The sequence below is a fragment of the Physeter macrocephalus genome, chromosome 6 (genome assembly GCF_002837175.3).
Source record: "Physeter macrocephalus isolate SW-GA chromosome 6, ASM283717v5, whole genome shotgun sequence".
In the NCBI taxonomy this organism is placed as follows: domain Eukaryota; kingdom Metazoa; phylum Chordata; class Mammalia; order Artiodactyla; family Physeteridae; genus Physeter; species Physeter macrocephalus.
Genome location: NC_041219.1, coordinates 55,215,079 through 55,235,778, shown reverse-complemented (window position 1 = coordinate 55,235,778; position 20,700 = coordinate 55,215,079). Strand labels below are relative to the sequence as shown.

Sequence of the window (20,700 nt, the reverse complement as noted above, 5' to 3'; positions counted from 1 at the left end):
AACAAGTGGCCCCGTTGGGGAAGCGCATGAGCCCAGGAGCTGAGGATGCAGCCGACGGGACACGGAGGCCCTCAGTCCGACAGCCCACAAGGAGCTAAATGTGACAACAACCACGTGGGCTTGGAAGCGATCCCTCCCCAGCCAACATCCAACAGCACCTTGACGACAGCCAGGGAGACCCCGAAGCAGAGGTCAGAGCCCAGCCCCGACTCCCGACCCACAGAAATTGTGTGGTAATAACTGTGCTGTTTTATGCTGAGACGTTTGTGGTAATATTGTTACGCAGCAACAGAGAGCCAACGCAGCGGGTACGCTGAATGTAAACGCACGCGCGCGCACACACACACACACACACACACACAGAGCAGGTAGAAGTTTGGGGATGACCACATTTACACACGTGGAGACATGCTTAGGTAGATGCTCAAATACTTTGAAGAGTGAATGCAGACGCTGTAGACACCTGAGAAATGTAGCCAAGAGAGGAATAATCTAAAGAAACTTGTCACTCCTCACATCAATTAATTCAAGATGGAACAAAAATTTAGTGTAGACAATAAAACTATAAAAGTACTAAGCAAAATCGTGGAGGTATTTTTATTATCTTGTAGAAGAGAAAGTCATTCTAAGCATGTCAGGAAAATTAGGAATTATAAAATTAAAGAGGTTAAGTTTACAGCATGAGGTTTAACAACGTCTATAAAGAAAAAATATAAATAAGGTTAAAAGACTAATAAGGTGGTCAAAATTTTGCAACACAAGACAAAGAAATGTCCTCAATATACATAACCCTTATAAATCATTAAGATTCCATTGAATGCAAAACTATACAGCCATTAAAAACAATACAAATCTATATTTATTGTCATATACAAACGTTGACATTAAGGAAGTTACAAAGCGCTACATTCATGTAAAGGTGTACATATCTGTAGATTCGCATACCTAAATGTACACAGGGAGCTGTCTGAAAGTAACTGCTTAAATCTTAATGTGGTCATTCTTGGGTGGAGGATGACTTTTCATTTACTTCTTTTTTTTTAATATTTTTGAAACAACTGTGCATGTACTGTTTATTTAAACAACAAGAAATATATTTCCCCCCAAATTTTAAGAAATACTAGCGTATTTACAAAGGAAAAAAAATCTAGATTTGGCAGAGAAGTTAGTCAGACAGCAAAACATCTGATAAAGAAACACCAATGTTTCCTTTAAGGATTCTTAAAGGAAAGTCACTTTATGCATGGGATCGACACAGATACTTTGCAATCATCTTCGGAGACATCATCATCTCAGGGGGAACGCGCTAAGAGAACTTCCGTCGCTGTTAATTCATGAACCAAAGGGGAAAAAGCAGACTAGAGATGTTTTTAAATAGCCTGGGGAGAGCATGGGAGGCGATTTTGAATTTGATACTACAAGGTATAAAGGGAAAATAACAGAATGGCCCATCAACTCCCATCATCAAGTTAATGATCTTATCCTAGTACTGGTTACGTGTGCCGGCTAAGAGGGAGACAAAAATGTGAAAATGTGTGAAATACCCTCCTTACGCACAGCTCTAAAAAACCACTGATTCCTTACCATGCATTTAGTGCTGCGATTCTCAACCCTGGCTGCATTTTAAAAATCACCTGGCAGCTTTTTAAAAAATCCTGATGCTTGGGTCTAGAAAAGGTAAATCTGCAGAAACGTAAGTAGACTCGCGGCTGCCTGGGGCTGGGGAGTGGAAACAGGGGTGCTATGGATGGGCATGAAGTTTCTTTCTGGGGTGACGGAAACACTGTAAAGTTAGGTTTGGAGGGACGGTTGCACGATTCTGTAAATTTACTGAAAATCCCTGACTTGTACATACAACAGTTTCATGGCACTAAACCTCGATAAAGCTCTTCCAAAAAATGCTCCTGCTTGGGCTCTACGCCGAAATACTGTGATTCAGCTGGTCTGGGGCGAGAGTGGCAGGAACGGGTTTTAAAGTTCTCCAGACGACTCACACATGCCAGCACGGCTGAGAACCACCAATGCAGTGACATGAAACCACGTGACAAAAGTGCTTGCAGGTCACCACGGCCAGGTTCTTTGAGATGGAGCGTATTCAGAGCTTTGGGCCGCCTCTGGTTTCCACTGTCCATCCCCGACTCTACGACGGAAGCTTGTCTTGGTCAGCGCGAATGCCACCTTGTTGGGGTGACTATGCAGACATATGGCTCCACTTTTAGAACTGTAGCTTGAAAGCCAAAAGGATGCTCTGAATATATATGCTTAAGGTGGGTATGAAGTACGTTGCAGTTTGTTCAGATAAATCCAACGAGTTTGAATTTGAAGGCACTCAGAAGTCACAGCACGTGAGGAAGAATTAACATTGAACGGGAAGACTGAGGGTGAAGGTCGGGAAGTAGAAATCACGGCTGTCCTTAAACCCTGAAAGGCTACCAAACAAGGGCGGATGAACTAGTTTTCAGATTCTCTAAAGAATCAGGATTGCCATAGAAGGCCACAGGAGGATGGATTTCAGTTCTCTGCAAGGAAGATCTTCACAATAATCTTGTTCTAGGCATTGTGCTAATCCTGGAAATACAAATGCAGTGACTGAGTGGTTCTCCAATGCCAGCAGGCACCGCAATCACCTGGAGGGCTTGTTCAAACGCAGGCTGTCGGCCCCGCCCCTGGAGTTTCTGACTCTGAAGGCCTGGGGTAAGATCCAAGAATCTGCATTTCTAGCAAACTCCCAGGTGACGCCGACGCTACGGATCCGGGGACCACACTTCGAGACGCTGTAAATCTAAATGTTATCAGAGCTCCACGAAAGGACATCTAAATCAGATCAGGAGGAGAGGAGTGATGCGAAAAGACTCCTCAGCAGAGGTCTGCGGTGTGCTGAACTCACTGAAGAAAGAGGAAGTACGAAGGCACAGAGTAACGTACAGGGTGAGAGAGAGTGAACGTACAGCGAGGAACACAGGCACACACCAGCAGCCACTCAAGTGATTGACTGGATGTTTATTCTGCACAGGGCATTGTTCTAGGTGCTGGGCATGGAGATAAAGGGAACAAAGCCCCTGCTCTCACGGAATTTATAAACAATCCTGTCGCAAGCTGCAGAGCCCCACGAGGGAGCAGAACAAGCTGCTGTGAGGGCACAGGGGCCCCTGAAGAGGTGGCATTTAGCCCGCACCTCAGAAATGAGACAGAAGCCTGGCGTGTCGAGGAAATGAAAATCCATGTGTCGGAAGTACAGCGGCTGAGAGTGTGTGGAAGCAGACGCGTGTAGAGAGATCAACACGAGCAGATTCCGCAGAACAACGCGGTGAACGTATCGGCTCTTTAGACGGCTTATTCTGTAGAAACGTGCAAGATCAACCAGAGATCGACGCGACCAAAGACTGGTGCGAAAAAACAGGTGAGGGCGGTGAGAACTTGAGGCGATGCATCCCAACAGGAAGGGAGGAGGCGGAGAGGAAGCCGGGAGTGAATCTCAAGGGTTCAGTGACCATCTCACCGCTCACGGGAAGCGAGCGGTCAGCAAGGCTCCAGGAGGGCCCGCAGAGTCTTGGCTTTGGGCGCCTAGCTGTGCTTTCGGTTAGCGTATAGGGAGGAGCTGGTTTGGGGGCGAGAAGGCGGTAAGTTCGGGTTTTGACACAAAGAGTTTGGAGTGATTAAAACAAACACAAGTGGAAATGCTTACCCGTTGATTCAAGAGCAAAGCCAGCCAGCCTGGGCAGGTGATTCTGCTCTGGGCGACAGCTGAATTAAAGTGTTAGCGGGCGGGGGCGGGGGCGGGGGCCGGGGCCGAGGGCGCCCGAGGAGGAGGTGCAGGGAGAGCCTCTGCGGACACCGTTGGAAGGGTAAACAGAAGAGGAGGCTAACGAGCAGCTGCAGAGAAGGAAAATTAGGAACAAGTAGTGGCCCAGCAGCCAACGGAGTCGTCTCACCAAGGGAGTGGACAAGCGTCAGCTGCCACATCCGAGGGGCAGCGCCCCACCGGGCTGGGCAGCGTGCGGCCAGTTACGGCCTCCGTGAGAGCAGCCTCAGTGCAGCGTGGCGAGCAGGGTCCCCCGCAGACGGAGGGCTCTGAAAGCGAGGTGGGGGCGCAAACGGGGCTTGGCTACAGAGGACGGACCGAGGCGGCAGGAGAGGGAGACGCGTCCGCGGGCACGTCACGGGCGGAGAGCCGAGCTTCCGCGCTGAGGGCGGGCGCGAGGCCTCTGAGGAGGGGGCGCGGGACGGGGCGCAGCGGCTCGCCCGCTTGCCTGCCGTCTGCGCTGGCCAGACGGCACGCGGCTCTTCCGAGACCGATGTGGCGGCTGAGCCCTCCTGCTGGCGGCGGTCTCCTCCGCGTCACAGGGGAGGCCTCCGCGGAGGGAAGAGGGGTCGTGGGGCGGGGACTGGGCGAGAGAGCAAGGTCTGGAGCGCCTTTCAGAACGGAAGGCGTTGCCGGACCCTCAGGGCTGCCGCCCTGCCGAGAGCCGGCCGCCTCGAGTCGGTCTGTAGAGCTCCCCATGGAGGGCGTGGACTCGGCAGCATTCAGCGGCGACGACACCAGACGGCGGAACCGACCGGGGATGCGGCCCCGCAGGGCCCGAGTGACGGAGAAACAACCGACCACGAAGCTTAGTGCCCAGGAGAAAGGATGGCAGGGTTCCGTCAGGAAACTAAAGCCGCCAGGGCCCGGGCGGCCTACTGGTCTCAGCAGAAAGCGGCCCGGAATGAGGGAGGCAGGGGCCGATGCTTTGGCGGGGAGGCGGGGGCGGGGGGGGGGAGAATTTCTCACTAAGGCCAGGTAGCCGCCAGCTCAGGAGGAGGGAGGGTCACGGTTCGGTCTGTCGGAACGTGTCCGATACACTCGTCTTACCGAAGAGCACAGCAAGATACCGGTCTCGGGGCACACGTCGAAGTGCGTGATCAACTCCGCGAAATTCAGACCCAAGTGGAGACTACGGGTGTGCTCTAACGTGAACGTTAGTGACCAAGACTTACATTTTCTAAGAGCAGAATATTCAGTAGAGCCTGCGTGTTCCCTCCTCAGTTGTACGGAATGGGAATTTGGACTACATGTCCAGAACCTCTCTACTATCCTCCCTTCTCAATTCCATCACAGTTTTTGTGAGAGACATCCTCAGAAACGTCTGTCTTACCCTCCCCTTCAAGGAGAGGGGCTGTAACTTAAACGTCTTTGTATCCACAAGAACCAACCCACACACGGTAGGAAACAGATTCCAAAAAGGGAGGGAAGCAACAGAAGGTCTTACAACGAGTTAACAGCCAGATCAGTTCATTCCTAAATCCAACATTCTTTCTTATGTAACCCTGAAGTCCTCACCTGGGCTTCTGAAGTTTTTGTCGGTTGGTTTGTTTTGATGGGGGTGTTGTTTTTGAAACTACATTAGATTCTGAGCTCACCCCTATGTCCTTGGCAACTCACCAGCGTTCCTTACTACAAGGTTCACCAGCTGGAACCACCAAACCGTCGTTAAGGCTGTTTGTGGCATCTTTATTTTGCATCAACAAAGACACATCCTGGCTCCACAGGAGGGCTTAGAGAAAATCCTTGCCTGGTAAACAAATTTCACGGGACTTTGTCACATGGAAACATTAATAAATCATCTTTCTGCCTACTAAAAGCAGGGCAGAAACACACTTTAAAGAGCAAATAGGTGAGAAGAGTCGAGAAATTCCAAACTGGTTGGTCACAGCATACAGTCCTTGAGTGTGTTCTTCTGTACTGTTCGTTCGTTGTGTTATCTGAGACTTCCCAGTGCCAGGTTAAGCTTCCCATGAAGAGATTCTGGATCTTCAACGTACCGGGGTCAGCCACAATGCCAAGGCCCCAAGAAATACGTGGTCTAAACTGGGTGGATTCCACACAGCTTTTAAAAAGAATCTGTCAATCTCACGAAATTTCATGGTTTTGTTGTTGTTGTTGGCAAGAAAATTCTTTTCCAAGTTGAGATAACCAGTTTTTTCTTCCTCCTTCGTCCCACTAATTCTCCCTAACACATATATACACCATCAAACACTTCATGTTTGAGGCCAATTTCACTGCAGGCAGAACCTTAACATTTTCAGCAATGATCTGTCCCTCACGCCTGCATGACCCGACAACCTTGGCAATGAGAAAACAGGGCCATTTACTTCTCTGAAGTGTAAGGTGCAGTTTGAGCTAGTTTTAAGTACTAGGAGGCCAAAGGAAAAAGGAAGGATTTCTTCATCTTTCCTGCTTTTATTACTGGTTCGCTACAAAGGGATAAACCACTTGAGCAATCAACGGTGGGGAAAAGGTCTTTTGGCCATCGCCGGACTCTTGCTGAAAACAGAGAAAGGTGAAATCCGCAGGCATCACTTCTTCTACCTCACGCTTTCTGAAAACACTATTCTCAGCAATGTAACAGGCTAATCTCACCCCTGGTGAGGTTACTTGCGGCCAGTTCTTTATTTCACAGACAGCAAACGCACATCAGAAACTGCTCGGCAGCGGGCTGAAGGTGGCTCTCAGGTCAGTTACCAAAATCTACCTTTACTTGGTTACCACCCAGAGCTGCCACCAATGTGAACGACAGGGTAGGGGGGACCTGAGCACACACACAGTTTTTTTAATTTTTTAGATGTAATGCAAATAACCATACCTAACATTCTTTCAGAAAACAAAAGAAATGCAAAACATGCTCAAAAAACAAGAAATCAAGTTATACTTCTCATAAGGCACCACCAAAATCCCTGGTAAATTAGAGTCCATATTATATTTAAGTGTCTCACTAACAGGTAAATAAACATGTAAGAGAATAATCAATAGGTCTTGAGGCTTATAAAAGACACCCCTGTTTAGACATCTTGGAGTGCTGCAGAAGTAAGAATAAGCAGGACACATCTTTAAAAACCCGTCACATCCTTTCCCAGAGCACATCATTCGCTGCATAGTGGTGACTGGATATGATCCAGACCAAGAGAAGACTAGAATTCCAAAATATATTAATATCCATTCTTTCCTCCTCATGCTGTAAATGCTAAATGCCATGGCACATCCACACCCAAAGTAACGATATGCCTTAATTAAAAAAAAAAAAAAGTGGGACTTCAAAAGGTAAAAGGCAAACCAATTGCCTGCTTTTAAAAATTTATACTTAAGGATGTACCGCAAAAGCAACTTTTTACACACATACGAAGCTAGTTCATATGTAAACCTTTACTGAACCTGGTTATGTGTGGAACTTTGCTTAATTTTCCCACAATTTTCAAATCCCACTTCAAATTGCCACTTTCTCCTTAAAAAGTGGATAATCCCTCCCCCCTTTGAAAGGAGGGCTTTCTCAGTTTTCCCTTTCACCCTCCTACTTTAAGCACTGGCTGACATTCACACAAATGTACTGTAGAATTCAAATATTGCCAAGTAGGGAGTTTCTCTTACATCCACTGAATTGCATCAGAATCTAAAAATTAAGAGAAACAAACAAGCTGACATTTCTTGGACACGTGTCGAAGACAAAAAAGCAGAGGTGAAGCACAGGTGAAATTGTTCTCATCTCACAGGTCAGCCCTCGCTGGGGTTTTGATTATCCAAGTACATCGCGGGAGACCCAGGTTTCACATCTGCCGTTTCAATTATCTGAAGCGTGACGTGCAGTAGCTGTTGTTCCACGATGCCCACGTGTGAGTCAGGAAGAGCTGGGAGGCAGCAGCTCGGGAAGGAGCCTGGCCCTGCAGCTCCACACACCTCTGCAGGGTCACCACAGGCAGCGAGGCCAACCCCGGCTGGAGGCACCACGAGAGAGCTGTCGTTGCACTTGCGCGGTTCCGAGGACCTACTCTTGACCTACCAGTTTTCATCTTCCTTTCTATAACCTTTGCCAAAATGGTTTATAATGAACGTAGTGAGAAATACCTTTGAAAGAATTAACGAATAAGTTAAAGAACGAGTGGTGAAGAACTGCGACTCCGAGGAGATAGGACGGGTAAAGAAACATTTTAAATCAAGTTTTAATATGAAATGTTACAATACTGCAGGAATGGAGTTAAGTTGTAAAATAATTTCTTCTAAGTGAAAAAAAATCGTCATTTCTTTAACAGATGAATCTTAGTTCACTAATTACAAAATTACACATTTCTATATATTTTTCTTTTCTTTTTTTTTTTAACTGTCTCTCATCTGTTCTCAACCTTTGGTCTAAATGGTCAAAAGTCAGACCAAATCCTCTGTGACTTTCAAATAAATACAGAAAATCCCACAGTATCAATTAAATGATATATTTGAGTTCCAAAATGTCAGGAGATCAACAGGGAGCTATTCATGGTTGGAGACTGCCTTGCGTTTTTCTCTCAGTCAAATATGCAGTCGGACACCTGTTATGAGCATAAATTATTCCCTAAACAGCCCTCTATCCGTCCACCACACTCCAAGCAGCAGAGCACCTCAGCTGTCTTTCTCAGCACCTCATGCCCCTCCACTGATAGCTGAGGAATGACCGAAAAACAAGGTGTTTTTAAATGTATTCCAGGAAGCCATCACTTAAGAACTGCATTCAATTTTTAACCCACAAGCACTTGAAGACTTTTACAGAGAAGACCGAAAGGCAAAAAAACATTGTGCTTTCTTCTGTATCAACCAGATGAAATTCTTAACTAAGCAGTAATATTCTTTATGTACTGAGAGGCTGGCAAAATGATAACTTATGAAGCTGGTTACTTAGTTACCTCGTAATTTCCACTGAAATCTTAAATCATACACACACTTGAGATGAGATTTTAAGACCCATGCACACCAACACTTATGAACCTCTTAACAGGCCAAGACACTCAAAATGTTACATGATATTAAGGGAGAAGTGACTAAAAAACAGGTAGTAGAACCATAGAGAAAGCATTTCCAGAAACTGGATTTTATAGGAAAGGTTTTGCTTTTTTTAGTAAGATGCCTTTTGAGTTAAATCTCATACCCACGCAAACTGTGACTGGACAGTACATTTCACTTCTAGTTACTAGAAGACATTTCTTTAAAAGAGATCGGGGCAAAAAGGGAAGACAAGACTCAAAGCTTCTCTCTGGGCCCACCCTGCTCCCCGCTTTTAAAAGGAAAACTGATGAATTTAAGTCAAACCACAGGTCTTTAAACCAAAATAAAGGGACACAGGATAGTGAAGACAAAACACCATTTTTAGTTTGTTTGGTGGGTTTTGGGGTTTTTTTGTCCTAAAAAAAAAAAAAAAAATTAGTCCCCTTCTAATAAGAGTTTCCATACAGCTTACCTAACACCTTCACAAGGACACAGAACACAGCAGGAGGGAGGAGAACACAACACCGCAGTTCCGAACTTTCACGTACAAAACAGAACTACCATCACAGATACAGTATGACCAGGTTTCCCCACAGAAAGGGACGAGTCCCAACACACAAACGAAACAGAATGACCTATTTGAACAAAACCAAGATGGAAGATGTGGTCGGGCTAGGGTGGAGAAGGAAGTGCTAACTCCTTGTACTACAAGGAAGGAATGGGATTCCTTTATTAAAAAGCAAGACAAGAAAGCAAGCCCCCAAATGGATTTTTGATGCTGAAACTCTGTCACAAGCTGCTGGTAACAGTAAATTTTATATATATATATATATATATATATATATATATATATATATATATATTCGTATACTCATATATGTATATTAAAAAAGGAAAAATAATCTATTTATAGAACAGTCAGTAGTCAGAGACATTTAGAAAAAAGTAAAAACAAGTCCTTTTTTCTTTTTTTTAAAAATGGATTTACTAAAACAACTTTGTCACCCAGAGGTACTCTAAGCCCACGTCCTCTGATGAAGAAGCCACGTGCTGTGTGACAGCATCTGCCGTGGGCCACGGTCAGAAACGGCCAGTCCTGGAAACCACAGCCAGTGGGGGCCGGGCTGCAAGGCAAGAGCTGTTATTTGCTGGTCTTGCTCGGGGCCATGCCTGAAGCCTGGTGGCACCTGGTGCACTTGTGAATGAAGGGTTCCCCGAAAAGCAGGCACCGCTGTGGCTCAGTAAAACATTCTGACTTGTCTTCTTTGCTACCGCAGAAGCCTGGATCCACGTACCTGCTCTTCTTTAAAATGTAGACCCAAGGCAGCAAGACTTCTCAGAGCCAAAAAAAGGCTCCTTGCCTTGAAATAAAATCTCTTCTTCCCAGAATCCAATCTAGTCAGACTTCTGAACTAGATGCCATCCTCCTCCTTAGGAAGATGAGGTGATCTGCCTCTCAACTGGGGTTTTCTTCTTGGTACAAACAAGCACACGGAGCTGAGGTCTACAGGCTGTGCCACCACCCATGGCCTCTAACGGGACTAACTTCAGCCCCGGCCCTCTCCCAGCTGGATGTGTAGGGTGTCAAATGCCAGGGCAGAGTGGAAGGAAACTGCTACTCTACTCCTCTCCCACTGGCCTAACTAAGGAGATCCAAGTGATCAGCACCTCTGGATGGTGCTGGCTGCAAACCTCTAACTAGTACCAACTGGCCAGAAGCTGCATCCTACATGCCCTGCCAGCACACCAATGCATTAATGCCAACCAGCCGCCCTAGAGCTCCAATGTCTGGCCTTAATGTGACAAGCAATCTCAGAGGAGACACGAACTGAAACACTGGCTGCTGGACCAAAGCAGACACCCTCAGCACAGATGTGCTGACAGAGAACGCAGATCCCAGGTCCATGCAAAGAGGAAGTCGGCTGGGAGGACTTGCTCAGAAGGCCATTCGTCTTTGGAAGCAACATTCTGAGTGGATCTAAACCACTCTACTGACTACGGTCTCTGTGTGGTCCGTTTTCCCCCATGTCCCAAACTAACCCAGCATCTGCTAACTGGTCTCTTTAAGATCCTCCACTGGTAGTTTGTAGCTCATTATGAAAGAAGGAGGTGGTGCTGGACCTGGGCTATCTGGCCCCTGCTTCTTTGCACAGTTTGTACAGATGTAATCTTCATTTTCAGCCATTTCTGGAGATACACCCACACAAACTTGGTGAAACCACTCATCACAGCCACCATCACACTGCACCCAGTCTACCTGTTGGAGACAAGATCAGGGAATGTTTAGGTTACATACACATTAAGCCTGGAATACAAGCAAACCAAAGAGCTTTCTTGGCTTAAATGATAGCAAATAATTGGGATGCCCAGAGATAGACAATGACTTCTTATGGGGTTATTTTTTAAAGAAAGAAGCTGGGAAGTTAATACCCCCAAATTATTTTTTCCATAATATGTCCACAAAATTAGGCCTCTTAGGTACTCCATTACCTCATAAATACCTGGGGCTCCTTGTGAGGCAGAAACATGTTTGAGAAAATTTGACAAAAAAGGAACTTCTAATAGAGCAGCCAAGTAGTTTTAGCTAATATTAACAATTTCTAGGCTCTAAGACAATGCAATTATCAATCAAGAAAAGAAGAGTAAAACAATGTGAAGGCAATCCTGTGTATTAGCTTTATTTCAAAGAGATAAGCCAAAGTACTAAGAGCATTAAATACCTTTTTTAGAAAAGCAGTCACATAGGCCACTTTTTAAACTAATATTTTTTATTCTTCTCTTCTTCCGTTACAAATACAACTCCCTATAAAAAGTTAGCAAATATCAGAGGTCAAATCTTACAAATTAACCAATTAAAACAGTCAAAAGACACAGGTCAATAGATCACTCTGAGGTTTAAAATTAAAGTCTGGGTAACTGATAGGTCAGTGGCAGATGCCAGGCAAGCTTTGACCCTTCAGAGAGCATTGTGATTACAGGAGGCTAGAAAAGGACTATTGTTTGGTGACTTGAAGCCTGGGGCATATAGTTAACAGAGAGGTGATTTGGGGCTTTCCTATTTGGCAGCTGACTGGGGTAGTTTTTACAGCTATGCCATGGTGGGTTAGAAACTTTAAGATAAAAGAGATACTTGCCCTTCTCTCCCCAGTACAAAAGTTGATAACTTCACTTACAACAACGAGCTTTGCCAGAAAACAGGGCAAAGTATTGAGTATGAGGGGATCAATTAAGCACTTCAGTACAGCTTATGAGAAAGAGCAGAGGAAGGAGGTTTGGACTATAGGGGAATGAGTCTCAGGAAAAGTGAGACGTTTTCACAATCCGTGTCCATATCCTATAAAACTTATCAAAAGTGTGATACTCCTGTTAGTAGTTTCCAGGTTTTTAGTCAAGGGTGGGAGAAATCAGTTGTCAAAATAATCTTTTTTTTGCTTTCACTGTTCCTAGAGTTCTGGTGTAAAATTTGAGGCAAGTCATTTAATCTCCCTAAGGCTCCATTTCTCCATCTGTAAAATGGAGATCAAATCTTGCTCAAAGGATTATTCAGAGGATCAAGTAAAATAATGTCTGGCAAGACACCTGGTCCACAGCCTGGGACACTGAAGGCACTTTCTAAGATCACAGTCTCCTGGCTCTACTCACTATCCTACTTTCCACAAAACATTCTGCACCTTCAAGTAACTGCCTGCGGCACTACTTGCGTCAGAATCACCTGTTGCATCTGTTAAAAGTGTAGCTGAAACCCATCCCAAACCTACAGACTCAGAATATCTTGGGGGACAAACCAGAATCCTGCACTGTGACCAGCTCCCAGGTAATTCTTAAATATTCTAAATTTGACCATCGCTGGCACTATGTGATCCTGCTTTCTGTAAGTTCGGAGTGACTTAATTACTTCCTAACATAAATTTTGGTTTTGTTCTGCAACTGTCTGTGTGATATTTAGCTTCTGAAGTCTGTGCAGTGACGAAAACAACTGATCTAAATGTCCCTGCGGTGGCAAACTGTCCTGGAGACAGAAAAGGGAGACAGTGACTCGAAAATACAGATGCTACCGGCAGGTGAAGATTTATAAAGTGCTAATCTGACAGGGGGTGAGATCAGCCCAACTGTCCGGCTATTTGGAGGTGGTCAGCGGGACTGGGAGAGCTGTGCTCCTCTGGGCCGCCCAGCCTGGAGGTGCCACCCTGGTTATGACAACCCTGAGTCAACAGGTAACTTACTCCTGTCTCCAGTTACCTAACCCAGTCCAGCCCCCACCGGGTAAGAGGGTTACCAATTCACCACTATTTGCTGCCGAGAAAAGCGGCCCCATGTCTTTTAGAATCTAATTGTGCACTACACGCCCTGGCTTCTGGTCTCCCAAAATCACATCTATTGCTGTCTTTCAAATAAGGAAGACAACATTTCCTTTTGTGATTTTGGCTAGAGGTCCATTCCTAAGCCCAGCTCTCCCACCATCCCAAAAAAGTATGTAACTTTTCTTCAGATGCTATCCCAGCCTACATGTTACACGACAATGTACCCTAATAATCTAGCAGGGAAAAAATAGCCCTCTTGGACTTCCCTGGTGGTGCAGTGGTTAAGAATCCGCCTGCCAATGCAGGGGACATGGGTTCGAGCCCTGGTCCGGGAAGATCCCACGTGCCGCGGAGCAACTAAGCCCGTGCGCCACAACTACTGAGCCTGCGCTCTGGGGTCTGCGTGCCGCAACTACTGAAGCCCGCGCGCCTAGAGCCCGTGCTCCATAACATGAGAAGCCACCGCAATGAGAAGCCTGTGCACCGCAACGAAGAGTGGCCCCAGCTCGTCACAACTAGAGAAAGCTCACACGCAGCAACGAAGATCCAACGCAGCCAAAAATGAATAAATAAATAAATAAAATTATTTTTTAAAAATAGCCCTCTTTACGAATATCCTCCTATCATGTTAATCTACTTACAATCAAAATCCAGTTCTACTTTTTGTCTGCAATGTCAACTGAATCTGCAGACTATGCAGTAGCCTGAACACTCAAGAACAAAGAATTTGGCTAACCGCATAGTAAGTTCTAATAGTCATTTCCCCTTTCAGTATTTCTGGGAGATATACTTATCAAATCAAAAAAACGTAATTACTGAAAAACTTCACAGCAATGAGCTGTTCAGATATTAACTGATAAGACATTTAACTATAGTAAAAATAGCTTACTGGGTTTGGATTGGGGGAAATGTGTGCTTAAATGAGAAATATAATGTTAGTTTGGCATTTCATGTTTTGCTGTACGGTTTCATATTTACACTTAAGAAAAAATATTTGGCCCATTATATTTTGTTCATTTCTTAGCGCATATTATTACTGCACTGGGAAAAAAGAAAGCCTCGTGATTTAGTAACAATCTTAGCTTAGTTACCCACCTGAGCTCTTTTTATTTTGGCATTCAATCTCTTTTGCACCGAAGTTTCTTGCAAAAGCCAGATTTCAAAATTAAAACAATTTAATCAAGTATGACATATGTTCACAATCCTCGTGTATGTTTTTTTGGTGATCTTAACAATAAGTAACCAACCCTCCCAGTCCGCCCAAGATTAACAGGTTTCCCGAAACACAGGAATTGCGGTGCTAAAACCAGGAAAGTCGCAGGCAAGTTGGGACAGTTGGTTACCCTATCATAACATCACCAGTTTGTGTGTGTCTCTGCGTGTGTCTGTGTCTGTGTGTCTCTGTGTGTGTGACTCCTTCATTTAGGTAATCCAACCTTTGATTACCTATGCCAAAAGGAGATGTGGATGATAAAGCCAGTGATAACGCAAATACTTTTGCTGAGACAACTCTCCACAAAAATCTTTTAAAGTCAGAGTGGCTGGGACTTCCCTGGTGGCGCAGTGGTTAAGAATCCACCTTCCAATACAAGGGACACGGGTTTGAGCCCTGGTCCGGGAAGATCCCACATGCCGCGGAGCAACTAAGCCCGTGCGCCACAACTACTGAGCCTGCACTCTAGAGCCCGTGAGCTACAACTACTGAGCCCGTGTGCCACAAATACTGAAGCCTGCGCACCTAGAGCCCACGCGCCACAACTACTGAGCCCACGCGCCACAACTACTGAAGCCTGCGTGCCTAGAGCCCACGCGCCACAACTACTGAAGCCTGCGTGCCTAGAGCCCACGCGCCACAACTACTGAAGCCTGCGTGCCTAGAGCCCACGCGCCACAACTACTGAAGCCTGCGTGCCTAGAGCCCACGCGCCACAACTACTGAAGCCTGCGTGCCTAGAGCCCACGCGCCACAACTACTGAAGCCTGCGTGCCTAGAGCCCACGCGCCACAACTACTGAAGCCTGCGTGCCTAGAGCCCACGCGCCACAACTACTGAAGCCTGCGTGCCTAGAAGCAACGAAGACCCAACGCAGCCAAAAATAAATAAATAAATTTATTTATTTATTTTTTAAAAAATCAGAGTGGCTAACAAATAGTAAAAGTGAGAGACAGAAGTTTATAAACATAGTTTCTCTTTATTTATCATGCCAAACTTCTTAGGGAGGTAGTAATGGGTAAGGAAAAGAAAAAGCCCATAGTAAGAAGGTTAAAAAAAAGTAAAGGGAAAAAAATCTATTTTCATAAGTAAGATTAAATATTTATTTTAATGCAGAAAAAATGTTACTTAAATATTAGCTTGAAAGAATTTGCTCCTTCAAGTTAACTCGTTTTACTCTTGGTGCCAATAAGATTGAATGGAAGTGGCAAAGTTCACGGAGAAAAAGATTCTGAACCGTAAAACGAATTTTCTGAAAATAGTTCATTATTATTTTTAAAATTAATTTCAACTTGAATTTGATAATGATGGGAGAGAGCGTTTCGGTTTTTTTTAAACCTTTTACATTTTCTGATAATATTTTTCTTTTTTCTTTCTAAAACATCTTGAAATTGAAGCTAGGTACATTTAAGTAATCCTTCCAAGTTTTCTTAATCTGCACATTTTTAGGTAAAAATAATAGTAATTACTAGTTAGAATACATTTACCTAAATATAAATGAACCCAAGAAGTTGTGTGGGTTTTTTGCTACATGATATTTAAAGAACACAGACTTCCTTAAAAAACATTCTTTTCTTGTCATCCTTTTGTTCTGAAGATGCGTACCATGCATTAATTTGTTTTCCTTAGAGAAACACTATACTTCAAATTGAGAAAGTTGTAAAATTCTTCACCAAGTTTCTAAAGAAACACACCTTCCACTTAGTAAAACTGGTGTCAGAAACAGACTTGGAGAACCATAAACATTGCAAAACAGAAATGACGGGCAAAATGTTTATAATCTGAAATAATTTGTTTAAAATTAAACACATTATAGAAATACATCATTCATAAGTTTCTTTCACGTAGCTACTGACAGGTTAAGGCACACTTGCTCACCTGTGTATGTGTTCTGACAATTTTTGTACTAATCTTAACAAATTAATGTGTACAAATCTTTGTATGTCTTAAACAACAGACCATTTTCTCTAAATATTCAGCTAAATCTACTTTTGCTCCATCAAAATGTAGATGATAACTTTCCAGATTTTTTTTTTCTTGGCCACGCCATGTGGCCTGCAGGATCTTAGTTCCCCAACCGGGGACTGAACCCAGGGCCCCTGCAGTGCAAGTGCTGTGCAGTTCTAACCACTGGACTTCCAGGGGATTCCCCTTTCTAGATTTTTTTTTTTTAAATACCTATAATGTTAGGAGCAAATCCCAGGGTTCATCTAAAAATAATGATCACATCTTAACACTTAAGTTGCATTTTTGGTTAACTAGTGCTTTCATATAGATGATCTCCCCTCACTCCCTGACCACCCTGAGAGGAAGCAGGACGTGCGTTAACAATTTTAGAGCAGATGAGAAAAAACCTGTCTGTAGTGTTTATATGCTACAGGAAAAGAACAGGGATAGTAGATGAACTGAACTGTATTTTAAGTGCTGAACAGAGGAGAGGGGAGAGGTTATTAAGTGAAAAGGAGAAAAAAAGGGAAAGGTTCATGATGGATATAAACACTGTAGGAAGGATGACAGGAAAGCTTGAAAAAGAAACATATCCTGTTGCCAGTCCTCCAACTGCCATACAATTAGTTAGAGGTGGAAGAAAAGGGGGCAGGTCCTGCCAACACTAAGCTGCTAATACTTCAGACCCAAGGAGAAACAGCTAGCCTGTCATCAGCCTCTTCAATAAACAGATTCAGATGAGAATAAATTCAAATGAAAGATAAAAATAATACACGCACATATAATGTATCTACCAAAATGCTTTAAAATATTTATAATATAGAAAAATACTTATGAAACTAATAAAGCAGATACAAAAGTGAATAGACGGTATGACATGATATAAAACAAACAATACAGAAAAAGAATTGGAAGGAAACACACTAAAATATTTACAGCTGTGGTCCTCGGAAAGCTGGACTGTGGGATATATATTTTACTATATATTCATTTTCCAAAAGTGAGTAGAAAACCTTTAGTAAGTATAATTTAAATATGTGTCATTTAGTTTTGCACTGTGTGTTTGTACTTGCATCTCGGTCACCGGAGGGGTGGGGCTATTAGCGGAGAGCACCTGGTCTGGCAGCCAGGGTTCTACTTTCGGTTTTGCCGCTAACGAGCTCTATGACTTTGGTCACATCATTTATCTTCACTCAGTCCTGGCTTCTCATCATTTGTGAAATTAAGAGGCTGGACAAGGTGACCTCTTCAAGCTCTAACAAGTATTTAACTGAGGAGGAAAGTAAGGAAATAGTGATGCAGCTGTGTTTATTCCATTTATATATTCAAATTGAGGAGCTATTAAAATTCTGAACATCAAGTGGTGTAAGGAGATAATAAAATTAAAACCATGAACTTACTAACAATCTTGATGGGAACACTGTAATAGATACCTTCAGCCATTTAATTTAAACTAGGATTTTTCATAAAGTCCATCCGTCTTTCTCAGAAGTTTATAACATCAATTATTACCTTAAGAAAGACCATCATATCATTGCTAATATTTAAAATTGAGGGCTGACATTTTAAAAATAATACCTTTAAAGGTCTTTATTTTGTGCAAGAGATGTGAAAACAATCATATTCTGTTTAGGAGAGTATACATAGGGCTGGGTGTGGATAAGACACAGACCAAAAGGGAAGATTTAACCCCCTAGTTTTAGGTCTTCAGAACTGATCTCAATGCAATTTGCCACAGCTCTTAGGGTACCGGCCCAGGACTTTTTGGGCCACTGGGGCTAACTGACAAGATGTCTAGTCCCCCGAGGCACCCTGCAGGGAAGGGACACGACTGCTCTGAGCCCTGCTGTGCCCACGCACGAGACGCACCACTCGTGTGGTACCACACAGCTTCTCTCTGCTCGGTCAGGACGATCACCACGTATACGGTTTCTACAACACATTTCTTCTACTAAGAGCCTCATAACTGAAAACGCTTCTAGAAACGGAATTAAACATGTGACGTCACAAGGCCAAACAGACCATCACTACCTCAAACCCAGGTGTGCCCGGCCGCTGCTCCACGTCCCCGCGCACACTTGGCAGGTGCAGCTAGACTCACCTTGTCCTTGCAGGGCCTCTGGCAGTTCTGCGCGGCACACACAGCGTTCTCGTCATCAGACTCCTCCGCTCCTGACCAGTCATACTTGGAGGGGATGTCCAGCACCTTCTTCTCTCTCTTCTTCTCCGAGCTCTCCTTCACAAGTTCAACTTTGGCTGCAGCAGCCTTCTCCTTCTTTTTCTTCCTCTCTTCTTCTTTTGCTAGTTTCTTGGCCAGTTTGTTCAGCTCCTTTGATTTTTCCGCACTTAATTTTAATTTCTTCTTTTTAGGTTTATCCATTTTCTTTAGCTCCTTGGACTTCTGCTTTCCTTCGCCAAAAAGCTGTTCTTTTTCTAGCTTCCGTTTCCGTTTCTTCTCTGAAGAGTCCTTTCCTTTTATTTTTAATGGTTTCTCTTCCATGCTGTCATCCTTCAAAAGTATAAAAACAGAAACAATTTTAAAGCAAGACATTTAAAAACTGTTTTATTCTCTTACATGAGGTATCAGGAATAGGCAATTTCAGAGAGACAGGAAGTAGAATATGAGTTACCGGGGCTGGGGGGAGGAAAATGGGATTTATTATTTAATGGGTACAGAGTTTCTCTTAGGAATAATTTTAAAGTTCTGGAAATGGATAGTGGTAATAGTTGTATAATATTATAAATGTAATTAAAACAACTGAATTGTATACTTAAAAACAGTTGAAATGATAAATTTTATGTTGTGTACATTATACCACAATAAATATTCTGAAGATATTTTAAGAAGGCAAATATAATATTCAAAGAAAAAAATAATGGCAAGCCCTAAATATCTGACTTATTTTTAGCTTATCAGAGGGAAAAAAAGGCAAAAAAAAGTGTCTGCATATATTAATATAGTCTGTAGCACCTCTACGTAACTGAGATGAAAACATACAAAGAAAGCTAAATGTATACTAAATAATTATGTAATAACTCTTTGGGTCTCCACTTACCAGTACTAAAGTTCTTTATTAGCTCAATAAATCCTTGGTGGTTAAGAAGTTATCAAAACTGTCAGCAAAACACAAGATTTTATCCATGATCTCATTACAAAGGGTATGTAGTGACTTTCACAAGAAAACAGTTTCTGTCACGAAGCAAAAACACTTGCCTTTTTTTTTCAACTGTCTAATATTGTTGCTATTTATGTGCCAAGGTAGTAAATGTTATAAAGATTTTAATAGAAAAATGTGTGTCTAGTAACAGAAAGAACAAGGGGTAAGGTAGAAAAAGAAATATTGAAAAACATAAGCTTGATAATTACTTAAGAAATAACACCTGAGAATTTATTTTCCCACAGATTTGATACTGGAATATCTTTGACAGGAACCTCAGAATCTGCAGATTCGTAAAGAACACTGGGTCACAAGTGTCTTAAGTCTATCACATCTTGAATAAGATATTTAACTTCTCAACACTTTGTGTTTCCTTATATGTAAAATAAAGATCAGATGAGATAATGGATGTGAAGAAAATGCTCTGCGACTGGAAAATACTATCTAAGTTAGGCGCCCTCAATCTGACTTCCAAACCAAAGACAAACCACAGTGCACGAGGCGTATCCGTGTCAACTGCTGCTGACAGTGTACCTTCCGCCTCATGGAAACAGTCACGGAAAAGAATAATGAAAAGGATACTGGAGTCTAATGCCAGAGAGAGAACCCAGGTCTCTTTTTACTCCATGTGTGACCTCAGGCAAGTTTCTACGTCCCTGAGCCTTACTTTCTTCACAGGTAGAATGAGCTAAATACTCGCCATGTCTATCCTTTCCCCTCAGGATCCTGGTGAGGATGAATGAGATCATGGATAGAACAACATGTATAAACTGTATAAATCAGAAACTGTGTGATTTATAATTGTATAAAAGTGTGTGAATTGTATAAATGTATGTGGACTCCCCCTCCCACCCAATCCACTTCTATTTAACCATTCCCTTGCTTCCTATTTTCAACCACTCTATTGCCCTGCCCCCTGCCTAACTTTTGGGCCTTTCACCAGTGTGAGTCTGGGCTAAGAAAGTTGTTCTCAACTTGTGAATTATGGTAACTCCCTTTCTTTGCGGCAGACACGGCCTTTTTAAAACTGAATATTACATAAAATCGCAATAAAGAAAACCACAAAGCAGAACTACTTTGGCTTAATGAGAAAGTAAGACAATCAGAGTACTACCCACCCAGCCACCCTTGTGGCAATCTGTGGTACCTCCAAGGAACGTGGACATTCTAATTGGTTTTAAAGCCACTGTAGGGCTTCCCTGGTGGCGCAGTGGTTGAGAATCTGCCTGCTAATGCAGGGGACATGGGTTTGAGCCCTGGTCTAGGAGGATCCCACATGCCGCGGAGCAGCTAGGCCCGTGGGCCGCAACTACTGAG

At 43.6% G+C, this 20,700-nt stretch overlaps 1 protein-coding gene across 4 annotated transcripts in view; it reads right to left on the bottom strand.

Annotated features, from left to right (window-relative positions):
• Window positions 1-6,737: 6,737 nt before the first annotated feature.
• The window catches only part of KDM5A (lysine demethylase 5A), an 83,740-nt gene continuing 69,777 nt past the window's right edge, over window positions 6,738-20,700 (bottom strand). For 2 of the 4 annotated variants that reach the window (XM_007117068.4, XM_007117069.4), the window contains 2 exons: window positions 18,327-18,734; window positions 6,738-11,021 (listed from right to left, as the gene is read on the bottom strand). In XM_007117068.4, coding sequence (XP_007117130.1) covers window positions 10,815-11,021; window positions 18,327-18,734 — 615 coding nt within the window. In that variant the 3' untranslated portion in view covers window positions 6,738-10,814. Of the gene's footprint in view, window positions 11,022-11,481; window positions 11,568-15,712; window positions 17,496-18,326; window positions 18,735-20,700 lie in introns of those variants that run through there. The other 2 variants (XM_007117070.4, XM_007117072.4) reach the window with 2 other exon arrangements.